The following is a 14,090-nucleotide window of genomic DNA, read 5'->3' as shown; positions in this document are numbered from 1 at the left end:
TCCCATTGTTGTTCACAATTTATCTTTTTCTTTTGCTTGAATAAGATTTCGTAGGGCTAACCTTCTACTCCATCAACAGATAAAATCTTGTAATGTTGATTTATTTAGACAATAGCCATGAGATTAGTTATCAAACCAGCTATAGTTATGTGTATGTATGTATATATATATATATATATATATATATATATATATATATATATACATATATATATATATATATATATATATATATATATATATATATATATATATATATATATATATATATATATGTATATATATATTCAAAATAGAAAAAAGTTTAAAACATTGAAAAAAATAATGACAAATATACTATAAAAAACTATATATATACACTCTAATATTTTAGTTTGTTTTATTTTATAGTATATTTGTCATTAATTTTTTTCAATGTTTTAAACTTTTACTATTTTGAAAAGTATTACCGGAAACGAAACACTTACCTCCGGAAACATTGAAAACTACGTTACGATACTGCATGGAATGGTACTGAAAGCAACTTTGTTTTGACAACATATTTAATCGTTTTAACACTAAAGCCCAAAGCTGAATCTGCACTGGTGACCAAGGACACTGCTCAAAAGTTTAACATTTTTGAGCAATTGTGACGAACAAAGAGGCGTTCGTTGCGCTTTGGGATTATTTTTAAAGTTAGCTAGCTAATTTAGCTACTTAATTTAAAGTTCAACTGTTGATCGCATTTTTGTCTGGCTATTTATCGTCACACTGTAGATTTTGGATGAATCCTCCGAGATTTCAAGGTAAGTTTTTTGGGTTTTTTTTTCCTGAGTACATGCCAGTCATTGTCTTAATTCTTTAGTCGCAGAAATCTACACGGCGGGGGTTTTAAGGCTCGTCTTGGCGTGTTAAATACTTCACGTAGGTGATAACCATAAACAGCTGTGCATATAAGATATAAGCAAGTGAAATAATTCCAATCAATAATAATTTATATCATAAACAATCAAATCAAATAAAAAGCCCTAATTGTCATTATACACAGCTGTGTATAACGAAATTGGTGGTATTACTCCACAAAGTGCGTTTTCCCAGTAAAACATAAATAGGTAGTCTAAGATATTGCACATTGTTATTGCACACCTTGAAGTTATTGCACAGAAGGGATTGTGTGTCGTGCTAATGCAAGTTCAGAGCCCTGATGGCTGTGGGGGAAAAACTGTCCCTAAATCTATTTGTCCGTATTTTGTGAGACCTTTAGCGTCTGCCAGAGGGCAGCAGCTGGAACAGGTTGTGACGAGGGTGGTATGGGTCCCTAACAATGTTCCCGGCTCTGCTGAGGTAGCGAGGGCTGGCAATGTCATCCAGTGAGGGCAGAGAGCAGCCGATTATCTTCTAGGCGGTGTTGATCACTCTGCATGGCTTTTCTGTCTGCTGCCGTGCTGCAAGCTCTGAAAGTATTGGACAGATAGCCAAAAACGCACCAGCACTGTTAGATTAAACAAAAACTCCTGAACTGGCACAATACTGTTAAATATGCAGATGCCACCTTAGTTTACAAAATCTTCCAACACAAGCTCCTCCTCCACTGCAAGGTGTTGTACAAAAATATTCCAACAGATCAACAAGGGAGGTGACTGTGCTGTTCCCTTCTAAAAGAGTGCATTCAGCCAAAGCACATCCTTGGAACTCATAATTTAAGAGGCTTAGTAATGTTTTATTCTAAGCAAAGACTTGAAATATTACTATAATCAGAGCTGCCAACCTCTCTGAAATTTCAGGAGTTTCAGGAGCAACACAAACTCCAGGACTCCTGAAAACCTCCCTAAACTCTGGAAATAAAAAAAAAATGTCACCTAAATTTTTTCAAAGCAACCATTTTGGAAAAGTGCCAAATTTCCGAATTAAATGCCTCGAAATTCACACCATCGCTACGGCTTCCGCCATCTTACTTACGGATTTGATTCAACTGCGGTAACACGAGTACATTGTGAATCATCCGAGCCTGATAACAACAGTTTGATTTCAATTGTGCGTTATTTTTATTTTTCTAATTTGCACAAATCGCATTCACTCCTGATTAATAGATAAAACTCCTGAAATGGGAGGGTACTCCTGGAATGGGGTCGACGGACGTTGGCAGCTCTGTATGATAATAGTAATAGTCATGTTTAAAGGGGTGATGACAATTTTGATTGGTGGCAAAATGTAATTTGCTTTCCTTAAACGTTACCGGTATACTTAAAGCACATACTTTACTATGGTAGTGAATGATAAGGCGCTTAAAAACAGAGCGTAGAGTGTAACTTGAGCACAATTGTGGAAAACACATCACAAATAGGAGTGAAAAAATAGGTGTATTATTCGATCATCTTATTTAAGCATTTGGATTTTTAATTTATGCCGCCTTCTCTGGGAGAGATAACCTTATCATTTGCTAGTCTATAAAATAGTGCGTCCTCTTTATGTGCTTTTGTTGTCTGCTAGCGTTGCACCAATAACATTTTCTGGCGAATGATAGTAGGGTTTGACAATTCCCTGAAGAATAAATACCGTATTTTCACGTCTATAAGGCACACATAAAAGTCTTAAATTTTCTCCAAAATAGACAGGGCACCGTATAATCCAGTGCGCTTTATATATGGACCAATACTAAAATTGTTATCACAATAAATCAAATAAATCAGTCGATAGGACAACTACGGCAAGCAGCCCCCGACTACTATTTTCCCGTAGATAAAGTACTGCGCAGTGACTGCTGGAATATATAGTTTTTTTTGTCAATACACCCAATGGATTGTGGCCTGGTGATTGGCATCAACACTAGCTAGCTACTATTTGCGAATGGATTGTGGCCTGACGATCGGCATCAACACTAGCTAGCACTATTTGCGAATGGATTGTGGCCTGGCTATCGGCATCAACACTAGCTAGCTACTATTTGCGAATGGATTGTGGCCTGGCGATTGGCATCAACACTAGCTAGCTACTATTTGCGAATGGATTGTGGCCTGGCGATCGGCATCAACACTAGCTAGCTACTATTTGCGAATGGATTGTGGCCTGGCGATCGCCATCAACACTAGCTAGCTACTATTTGCGAATGGATTGTGGCCTGGCGATCGCCATCAACACTAGCTAGCTACTATTTGCGAATGGATTGTGGCCTGGGGATCGGCATCAACACTGGCTAGCTACTATTTGCGAATGGATTGCGGCCTGGCGATCGGCATCAACACTAGCTAGCTACTATTTGCGAATGGATTGTGGCCTGGCGATCGGCATCAACACTAGCTAGCTACTACAGTCATACCTCGTCATACGACCGCTCGTCATACAGTATGCTCGTGGTACGACGGAAATTTCGATCGAATAATTCGCTCGCGATACAATTAAAATTTCGAGATTCGACCAAGCCAGGTGGTCATGACATGAGAGGCTGTTTATCATACTCGTGCACACAACGCCGATAGGCAATGGCACTCTTTCTCAGAATGAAACTTCATTACCCACAATCAATACGTGGGTAAGCTCAGCTGTTGCATTTCCTGTTATCATTATCTAATACGAGGAGTATTATATTACTTTTCGTCCGCTTTTCATAAGAACATCAGTTGCGAACCATGGAAGACGCCTTGGAAGAGTTACGCTAGCTACTAGCTAGCTACTATTAGCAAATGGATGATGGCCTGGCGATCGGCATCAACACAGTTGCGAACCATGGAAGACAGCCTTGGAAGAGTTACGCTAGCTACTAGCTAGCTACTATTAGCGAATGGATTGTGGCCGCCTGGACGAACGTATTAAACTCAGCGTTTTCGATGGACAATTGTTCAATTCGGACATAGAAAATGAGGACTTTGAGGGTTTTGTGGGTGATGATGACGCGAGTACATTGTAAAATGGCTAAATAAAGTACAACAGAACTCAGTCTTGCTTCCATTGCCTTTTTAAAAACGTGTTTTTAGCGTGCAGGTGTAGCGCGCATTTGGTACATGTAGCACCAAATTAGTGTGTTAGCCGTGGTAGTATATTGATAATATTAGTGCAAAGTTATCACAGCCATCAACCTGGGTGTATTGACAAAAGGACTATTTATCCCAGCAGTCACTGTGCACCGGAAATAGCGTCTGGGGCTGCTTTCGTAGGCAGCGTTATTACGGTTCGATAATCATCCATAAATAATATATATATGCCATGCCTGGCTTCACGAAAAGTGGCAGGCAGCGCCGGGCTTCTTACGCTACGATTTGTGAATGGATTGTGGCCGCCTGGGCGAACGTGTCTGCTTGCACGGTTGTACGAGCTTTTGCCAAAGCCGGCATCACTTCTAAGGAGCCACATGGAAATGACGGTGACTCTGAGAACGAAGAGAGGGAACCCAGCTTTTTGGAAGGCTCGTTTGGGCAATTGTTTAATTCGTACACAGAAAATGAGGACTTTGAGGGATTTGTGGGTGATGATGACGTGAGTGAGTTGTAAAATGTCTAAAGTACAACCAAACTCGGTTTTGCTTTTTTTTTTCCACAACGCAATCGTAAACGGAACAAACAAATTTAAATTAACTTGGATTAATATATACAGACACTCAAACATACGTTTAATGTAACTTTACACAAAACTGAATTCTAATTTTGTTGTAATCTTTTGTTACCTTCATTTTCTGGGTTGGCGGTTTGCCACGCCTCCACTCTCACGCTCGCTATCGATGGGCTGTTTGCTGTTGTACTACGTATTCCCTTCAAAATATTCCGAAAATGATTCACACAAATGTCCTCACAATAGGATAACCCACGACCACTTGCCAATGAGAAATAGTCTTGTAGTACATTTTAGCGATCGCTCCGCTGCTCGTGGGGACATCGGCGGCACCAACTCGCAACTCCCTCGTTGTAATGGCTCTGGTCGCAACCGCTTTGAACAGCTCCTATGAGAGAGAGTTGCGACCGGAAATATTGCGAGGAGGGAATTGTGGGCCGGTGCCGCTGGATGTTATAAGCAGCGAACGAGAAGTAATATAAAACTCCTCGTATTCGATAAGAATAACAGGAAAAGCAACAGCTGAGCTTACCCACGTATTGATTGTGGGTAATGAAGTTTTATTCTGAGAAAGAGTGCCATTGCCTATCGGCGTTGTATGCACGAGTATACTTCATTACCCAGAAAGCCCTCTTTTTCCCGCGCATGCGCGTTGTGCGTTTCCTGGTCGCAACTCGTCTGAAGAACTCATTCGGTGCTCGTAGATATTGTTATAAACGAAAGAGATGCAAAAAAGGCAGTTCCATGGCCACCTGGCTTGGTCGCATCACGAAATTTTGACCGCGTCACGGGCGAATTATTCGATCGAAATTTCCGTCGTAAGACGAGAATATTGTCGTACCTCTACTAAAATAATTGGTTCCATAACTTTTTTCCGTAACTTGGAATTTCCATAAATAGAGCAGTACTTTATATATAAATTCTGTAATTCGTTCCACGGTCCTAAAAAAAAAAACTACCAACTAAACCGTTTAAAAATGCTCCATCTCCCTTTTTTAAAAAAATATATGAGAAACAGACAAAAATGAAGAATATGATACAAAAGTTCTTAATTAATGTAATAAAATGAATAACAACCATGCAAAAATATGTTCTATTCGTAAAGGAATCCAGTGCACTAAGGAAGAAGCTAACGCAAGCACTCGCAAATGGGAAGAAACACATCTAAACAATTTCAAATTATCAATTCAAAACAACCTAGCATTAAATAGACCTCCAAATCTCGTCATTCAGTACAGAGAAGCCAGGCAAGGAGTCGTCGCTTCTAATGCTTCCTTCTGCTTCAATAGCGTAGCGATGCTAGTAGGTGTGTTACGACCTGCCTTATTGCCTAGCAATATCAGTCAATCGCATGCCACTTTCTTATCTTCTGTTTTTCGATGGATAACTGGGCCTGCTTATTCATTTCATTCGCACCAATAATTTCAAATGAACTCCGTGACGCCAAACGGCAGTCAAAAGAGAGTTGTTGTAGGAGGCTGCAAATGGAATTAAAGCAGGCCGCAATGTTGCTCAGACAATTTCAAAACAAATTAACGAATGCAGGAAATTCATTTATGTTTTGGTGATTTTGTAACTTGGATCTTGTTTCCGTATGTTGGGACGGAAATTTGTATATCAAAAAGTTTTGTAAGATGAAAATGTCATACCTAGAGGCATTTGTAAGTAGAGGTTCGACTAGTATTTTAGTTTTTTAGAAAACCGATGAGGCGTTTGTTTTATTAGGTGAGGTGGCACCCTAACTATCAACCAAAGGGCTTTAGGGTAAACTGCAATTACACCACCTGAACACCACATAGAACGGGGGCGCTGATGCACCACAAATGATAGTTTCAGCCCAACAGTCAGTAGAAAAGCAAAGTAAAGAAAAGCTGTTTTTAGTAAAGAAAAGCTGTTTTTAGCATGGTTAGCAAGAGAGCAGCTAACATGGAGCATGAAAGCAAAAAGAACTATAACACAGACAAAATGAGTGACTTTGAGATGCAGGACAACAACAAGCCGACCCACTAAAAGACGCAGTACTTTATCTATAAATTCTAGTGAAGTCTCCCTGTCGTTTTCTTTCTTTCTTTGTTATTTGTAAATGCCTCTTAAATACATGTGCCCAAACAGCAGCCCTATTGAAACGTTCCTTAACCCACTGTCCTCATTTGAAGACAACCTGTGATTCTTTTCTAATTTGATATCAAGAAGTTTCTCCATGTCAAGCAAATGTTATTACAACGTTACACAAATCTAAAACTGGTTAATTTGGGATAAAATGGGTTAAGTTCATCCAATGTTTTATTTATTTATTTTGTCAAATGTCCACATGTGAAGTAAATTTAAATGTTTCTTTTCGTGAGGCTGAAAATAGTCTGCTTGTCAATGGAAATGAGGTCAGTTCAGTTGATTATATTGCACAGCAACTTTTTGTTTGGGAAGGGAGTTGTCTTATCTTTATTGCACAACAGAACAACAAAAATACTTTTTATTGTTATTAAAATATCATATTTTATATATTCTCTTCTTATAAAGTAAGGTAACAAAGTTACTTTCATATTTGAATAAGGAGGAAAGTGATTTATTTACATTTTCACAAACGTTTGAAATTTCAAATTTAAAACAAACAATATGTGATAGTTATTGTGATAAATTTCGATATCAAATATTTTTATTTTTTTTGTCGTCATAACGATTTTTGTCATATCACCCAGGTCCAGCATCAACCCCTGCAGATTTCAGTGGGATGGAGTGAGAATGGGGCGAGGCAGCGTTGAAAGTGGCTTCAGCCCTGGAGGCTGATGCACCCTCTCCCTCAAACCGCCAGAATGCACATAGCATCAGTGGTCGTCAGTAAGGTTGGTTTCCTGTTTTCCCTTGTGTTCTGCGGACTCCTCTTGCTGCTCATCCCAGCCCTCCAACCAACGGCCCGCCAGGTGGACCTCCCACTGCCCCGACCGCAAATCAGGACCTCAGGCTCCAATTTTCAGCAGTTATCTGAGCATCCCACCATGTCCGATTCAGCTGAGGACATGCACAGGGCCGAAAGGTTAAATAAAAGATCAGGAAGCATGAATGACGCTCTAGATATCCAACTTTTTGAGAGTAATGACTACAGGGTTACTTACTCTGAAAAATACATTGATCCAGATTCCAATTCTGAGGTGCAAGGACAAACACTTGCTGGACTTGGGGCGAGGGATCTTTTGGAACTGAGGGATATTTTTATCGCTGTTAAAACAACTAGGAAGTACCACAAATCCCGGCTAGAGCTGCTAATCCAGACCTGGATATCACAGGCTAAAGAACAGGTGAGATAATTTTAACTTTGCTAGTACTATATCATTTATTTGTTTAAATCAGAAAAAAGAAACAGACAATATTCATTTTGTGGGGGAAGAATTATTATTGAAGGAAACCAACAGTGTTAATTGCAGAACATATCTTAAAATTTTGGAGATGCTGCATTTGCATCGGCTATTGGTAATGCTTTGATTCGGGTAGTTGCATTAGGTGCTCACTTAAATCCCAGTCAATGCACTTCACTGTTAAGATGTGATTGCCACTCTCTCCCCCCTCCGCAAAATCCGTCTAATTTTAGTACTATTAAACATCATAACCAGTATTTATTTGTTACTCTGTTAATAGATGGCGAATTGGAACAAGTAAAAATGGTTTTCATTTCTATGGGAAACGTTGTTTTGAGACACGAGTAAATCGACATACGAGCTAAGTCCTGGAACGCATTAAACTCATATCTCAAGGTACCACTTTACAGGATTGTCCAAACTATTCCACAAAGGGCAAAAGTAGGTGCAGGTTTTTATTCCAAAAGGTCCAGCACAGACAGTTTAACCCAGAGGTCTCCAAACCGGTCCTCGAGGGCCGCTGTGGGTGCAGGTTTTTGTTCCAACCGATCCAACACAAACAGTTTAACTATTGAGGTTTCTGCTGAAAAAAGGAAGCACCTAACTGCAATCCACTGATTGCACTTCTTGGATACCAGATTGGTGGAAAAGTTTCCTCTTACAGGTTGGAACAAAAACCCACACCCACTGCGGCCCTCTGGAATAGTTTTGGGATCACTGGTTTAACCAATGAGTATTCTTCTGAAACCAGAAGGACTTGAATGCAATCAACTGATTATTCTTTTAAGACACCAGATTGGTTAAAATCTATCTTCTTCACCCACTGTGGCCCTTAAATAATTATTTGCATAGTACACACTTTTAAAGGTTTTAAATGCTCAAAAACAACCATAAATTAGTGTACAAAACTTTGACATCTCAGTCCTGATCAAATTATAAACTCAAATGCTCAACACCATTTTCAGAACATTCAAAGAACACAAAAACAACAGAAAAAGCATAGTTTATTAGAAAATGCATTAAATTATTATAATAAATAATTATATAATATTAGAAACATTTTTTTTACATCTATTTACATTCATTCTTTTTCTTAGCCGCTTATCCTCACAGGGGTCGCAGGGATGCTGGAACCTATCCCAACCAACTGTGAGCAGTAAGCGGGGGACACCCTGAAACGGTTGCCAGTCAATTGTAGGGCACAAGGAGATGAACAACCATTCGCGCACACTCATAGCTCCGGACAATTTGGATTATGTTTTTGGGATGTGAGAGGAAGCCGTAGCACCGGGAGAAAATCCACACAGGCACGAAGAGAACAAGCAAAAAAATCACTTACTTGGCGGCATAATGTGGAGTGGTTAGCATGTCCGCCTCACAGTTCTAGAATCAAAGGTACAATCCCCAGTGGGTCCCGACCGCCCCGTGTGGAGTTTGCATGTTTTGCCCCGTGCCTGTGTGGGTTTTCTCCAGGATTTTTTTCCAACAAGCTGACCCAATTTTAAGCCGCCTTCACTTACTGAATGAATAAATGCGACTAACACTTTTTTCTTCCTAAAAATCCAGCCTCGATCGACGGCGAACTCCACAGCCCAAAAGGGTGCATGGTAGGCTGATTGAACACTCTAAATTGTCCTTAGGTATGAGGTTGAGCGTGCATAGTGTGAGGGCTAAATCCCCAACATCAAAATAATCTTCAAGCAGAGGAAGCATCAAGCACGGAATAGTTTTAGACTCCGTCAGCCTTCCGGAGTGGTGAAATGGCAGGTCGCTTTCCGAGATGGACGCGGCTCGCTCGCTTCTTTGTCTCTTGTTCTCCCCCCGCTCCTTCGAAGGGGGAGGGGCGAGCGGACAGAGCCCACGTCAATCTGGTAGCTCTGCTTTGCCAAATTCACACCCGAAGGCGGGCCGCGAGCACTTTTATTCAAGGTAGGCAGAGACAAACTTTAGGCGGTAACAACAAGGGGAGGTGCTATATACAAAGTGATGACAGGCCTTGACCAGTAGGCGTCACTAAAATTCTATTCTAGTTGCTAAAGCTAAGAATACAAAATAAGAATACAAGAGAAATACATTCCATATTCCACACATAGTTGCTTGTTTTCTTGTGCCATGCGAAAGACTGGCAATCAATTCAGGGTGTCCTCTGCCTACTGACCACAGTTGGCTAAGATGGGCTTCAATACCCCTGCAACCCTTGAGGATAAGCAGTATCGAAAATGAATGAATGACAATACTAGTAATGTTGGGCTCTTTGAAGCAAGTTAAAGATGGCAATAAGTGATATTATATGGTAGTTTATTGAAGTGAACTTTTTTTTAGTGTAATGCCCACCTACATTTTTAGGAGTTACCAACTGCTGTATTTCTTTCCTCTCTTTCTGTCTTACAGACTTACTTATTTTCAGACGGAGATGATATAGAGCTGCAAAGGAGAACAGGTAAATGTACTAAACGAGATGATCCAAAAAACAAAACAAAGTGTTGGAAAAAGTACCTTAAAATATTAAACTTAAATATTTAAAAAAAAAATAAGTTCTAATGTTTATTTTGTTTTTTAGGTGCTAATATTGTTAACACCAATTGCTCTGCAGCTCACACTCGTCAGGCTCTCTGTTGCAAGATGTCTGTTGAGTATGATAAATTCATTGAGTCCCAGAAGAAGTGAGTGGAGAAAATTCTAAAAACGATACCCTAACAGCAATCTGTAAAATAATATTTTGTGTACTTGAGGTGGTTCTGCCATGTAGATGATGATAACTACGTTATCCTACCGAGCCTGTTGCAGCTGCTATCTTCTTACCACCACAGCCAGGATGTTTACCTTGGTCGGCCCAGTCTTGACCACCCAATAGAAGCTGCCGAAAGGGTCAAAAGCAATGGATTGGTAAGTAATGTCACCTCATTTGCAATTTAAAACTACAATATAGCAGGTCCAAGATATGTTGAGAGATAAGATGTTGCATGGCGTGTCATTTAAATCGAGCAGATGGTAAACACCAACATAAGTACAGTAGTACCTGTATGTAGGAAATGTTTTAGAAGTTGTTTTCTAACTTGGATTTTTCGTAATAAGAGACACATTCTACATGTAAAAGCTTTTATCTGTTCCAACCACTTCCAATATCCCCGGTGGTACCACCAAAACATGTTTTAAGATGTGTATACCAATTTTGTATGTAAAGTGTGAAACAAAAAAGAGATAAGAAAATTATTTATTAAGCCAACAAATTTAAGACATGCAAATACATTTTACATTGTGGTGGATGGACACGTGCATAGTTGAGGGCAGAGTTAGGCAAACCTTTGGCAGCTGAGTAAACAGACATACGCACGTAAATGCCCTATAATAATGTTACATTTCGTGAAATATCCATACAATGACGATTGCTACTTTTGCGATTTTTCATACTTTTCCAAAAATGTCCACGGCATTCGTCGTCAATCTGAGCGATAGCAAGACTTGTAAAAACTTTGATAACCTCATTTTTTTTCGCTCGCACCATAAATTTCTTGGGCCCATAATAAAATCACATAAAGCACACTAAGAAAAACTCGAGAACCGTGTAGAGCTCCATGACGAACACATTGGGAACTCACTGACTCATTCTTAAGAATGGCATGTTGATTAAAAATGCTTCTTTGTTCCACCAATGTTGTACTATAAATGAAAAAGGCTCGATGAATTATTTCTCTAAAGTATGTGGCTAATATTTGTCGATTATAAATGTCATTTTTGCATTTCAGGCGTCAGTCAAGTTTTGGTTTGCAACTGGTGGCGCTGGTTTTTGTATCAGCCGAGGTTTGGCACTGAAAATGAGTCCATGGGCCAGGTTGGTTATGCCTTCATCAGTCTGTAAACGTGATTACTAATATTTTGTCATGGTTTCAGTTTGGGGAATTTCATCAGCACTGCAGAGAAGATACGGCTCCCAGATGATTGTACAGTTGGCTATATTATTGAGGCTCTGCTGGAAGTCACATTGATACACACATACCTCTTCCACTCTCACCTTGAGAATCTCCAGAAGCTGCCCACTGACAATGTTTTGGAGCAGGTCAGTGTCTTTGTATTTGTAGCCAGAAATCACAAGAATTTACATATATATGTTCATTAACGTGAATATAAACATGTTCATGAATATGTGCTGTCCTTTATCAAATAAATAAACCAATCGATCAATTAAAAAAGGAAGTTACATGCTATAATTACTTAAAAACCCATGCATGTATTTTGATAACTAGTTCCTTTTATTTTTACTAAAAATATTAGTACTGTGATCCTTCTTCACTGACGTCGTTGCACTTATCCGAAGATAGCGCTCCCTAGACGGTTAATTAACGGTTGGACGGCGCATGCCAGCGACGTCGGCAGGCGATCCGGCGGTGCATGCCGGCGGCGAGCGAGGTCTCTTCCCAGACATTTTTATTCAAAGATTAACTGAATGTGCGGATCATCAGACTGTGTGGGAATGCTGTTGCCTGGCTTCATGGTAAAGCCAACTTTACTCAACAAGTTCGACCGTCATCATGCTTGTAAAAAAAGAGAACAAAGCCTATGTTTTGACTGATTCATTCAGAACAGACAATAGAAAAAAATCATCGCTCCGCCCAGCGCTCAGAGACATTACAAAGGCGGAGTTGCGACCAGAGACATTACACGAGGGAGTTGTGGGCAGAGAGCCAGTGGGCCTGATGTGCTTATGAGCAGCCAACGAGAAGTAATATATACTCGTATTAGCGGTCACTCCGCCATTCGCGCTGAGTGACGGAAAAAAACACTGAAAAAACTGCAACGCTCCGCCCAGTGCTCGTAGATATCTGTTATACACGAACGAGATGCGGCAAAAAAGACTGCACTAAAATCAAAACAGCCTCATGTCTTGATCTCATATCTCGAATTTTTTCTCGTATCTAGATAATTATTTGCTCGAAATTTTACTCGTGTCTCAATGCTCGTATGTCAGGGTGCTCGTATGTCGAGGTACCACTGTATGTATGTATGTGTGTATGTATCTATATATATATATATCTCGATACAGACGCTCCCCTACTTACGAACATTCAACTTACGAACAACGGTACATACGAACATGTCTGCAAATTGCGTTTAAGTCCAAAAATGTTCGCAAGTCCAATTTTGTATTTCGCCTTTTTCGGAGTAGTACTTCTTTCCGCCGCTAATACCGACGCCTGGCGCTGTGAGAGCTCAGCTCATCCAGCATCTACCTTCTTCTTCGTTGCAATGCGGAAGTGCGTGAATGTATCTCCAGTGTGCAAAGAACCTTTTTCATTTGTATCATTAAATATCTCATGCATCCAATATTGAATATGGTTGGTAAAAAGCTAAAGGCTTCTATTGCGGGAGTTGCAAGGAAGAGGCAAGCCATTTCATTTGAAACGAGTGGCAATAATAACGAAGCTTGATGCGCGTGAGAGTGGTGAGCGTTTCACGGGCATTGAATCGTTCGACCGTCAGTACCATTTATAAACAGAAAGATCGAGCAGCAGGACCCAAATATTGAACGTTGCACAAAGTTTGCAAATCAATTGAATGATGCCATACAGTGCTACCGCATCATTTATGATGAAAAAAAGAAGAAAACTGCAATTGTCATTAGGTCGCTTCTTTTGGCCAGTTTCTAATACATAAATCTCTCTCTCTCTACAGTACTGTACATATTCTCTCCATTATATTAAATGTTTTTTTTCTTCAGTACAAACCAATGCGTGTTACTTATACAAGCCTTAAACATACAAATGCACTTATATAAACCTTCAATATACTTATATCGGCCTTAAACATAAATTATAATACAAAATATAGCACTGAATCAACTTACAAACAAATTCAACTTATGAACAATCGCTCGGAACCAATTGCGTTCGTAAGTAGGGGAGCGTCTGTATATTGATATAAGCTTCTAGCATTAATATTTAATAAATATACACTTTTTGACAGTTGTACTTTTGTAGGCGCAAAAACATGTTTTGTGGTAGTAATAATGGTGGTGATCCAACTTTGCCAATTTTCGTTTATTGCAGCCATGTCTGATCTACAGTAACCGCGATATTCGAGGGATTTACTCTTCATTTCTGAGTTGAGATGCTTGTTTGTTTTTCCTCCAATAGGTTACACTTAGCTATGGCGGCTATGAGAATAGACGGAATGTGGTCAGCATTGTTGGAGGCTTTTCACTAGCTGAAGATCCAACAAGGT

At 39.7% G+C, this 14,090-nt stretch overlaps 1 protein-coding gene across 2 annotated transcripts in view; it reads left to right on the top strand.

The window, feature by feature from the left end:
• The first annotated feature begins 471 nt into the window (after positions 1-471).
• Positions 472-14,090, top strand: part of rfng (RFNG O-fucosylpeptide 3-beta-N-acetylglucosaminyltransferase) — a 29,604-nt gene continuing 15,985 nt past the window's right edge. For both annotated transcript variants that reach the window (XM_077625981.1, XM_077625980.1), the window contains exons 1-8: positions 472-785; positions 7,218-7,814; positions 10,263-10,311; positions 10,432-10,534; positions 10,604-10,757; positions 11,618-11,703; positions 11,763-11,928; positions 14,003-14,088. In XM_077625981.1, coding sequence (XP_077482107.1) covers positions 7,305-7,814; positions 10,263-10,311; positions 10,432-10,534; positions 10,604-10,757; positions 11,618-11,703; positions 11,763-11,928; positions 14,003-14,088 — 1,154 coding nt within the window. In that variant the 5' untranslated portion in view covers positions 472-785; positions 7,218-7,304. The remainder of the gene's footprint in view (positions 786-7,217; positions 7,815-10,262; positions 10,312-10,431; positions 10,535-10,603; positions 10,758-11,617; positions 11,704-11,762; positions 11,929-14,002; positions 14,089-14,090) is intronic.

This window comes from Stigmatopora argus, chromosome 18 (assembly GCF_051989625.1).
Source record: "Stigmatopora argus isolate UIUO_Sarg chromosome 18, RoL_Sarg_1.0, whole genome shotgun sequence".
Lineage (NCBI taxonomy): Eukaryota > Metazoa > Chordata > Actinopteri > Syngnathiformes > Syngnathidae > Stigmatopora > Stigmatopora argus.
This window is presented reverse-complemented; position numbering and strand designations above follow the sequence as displayed.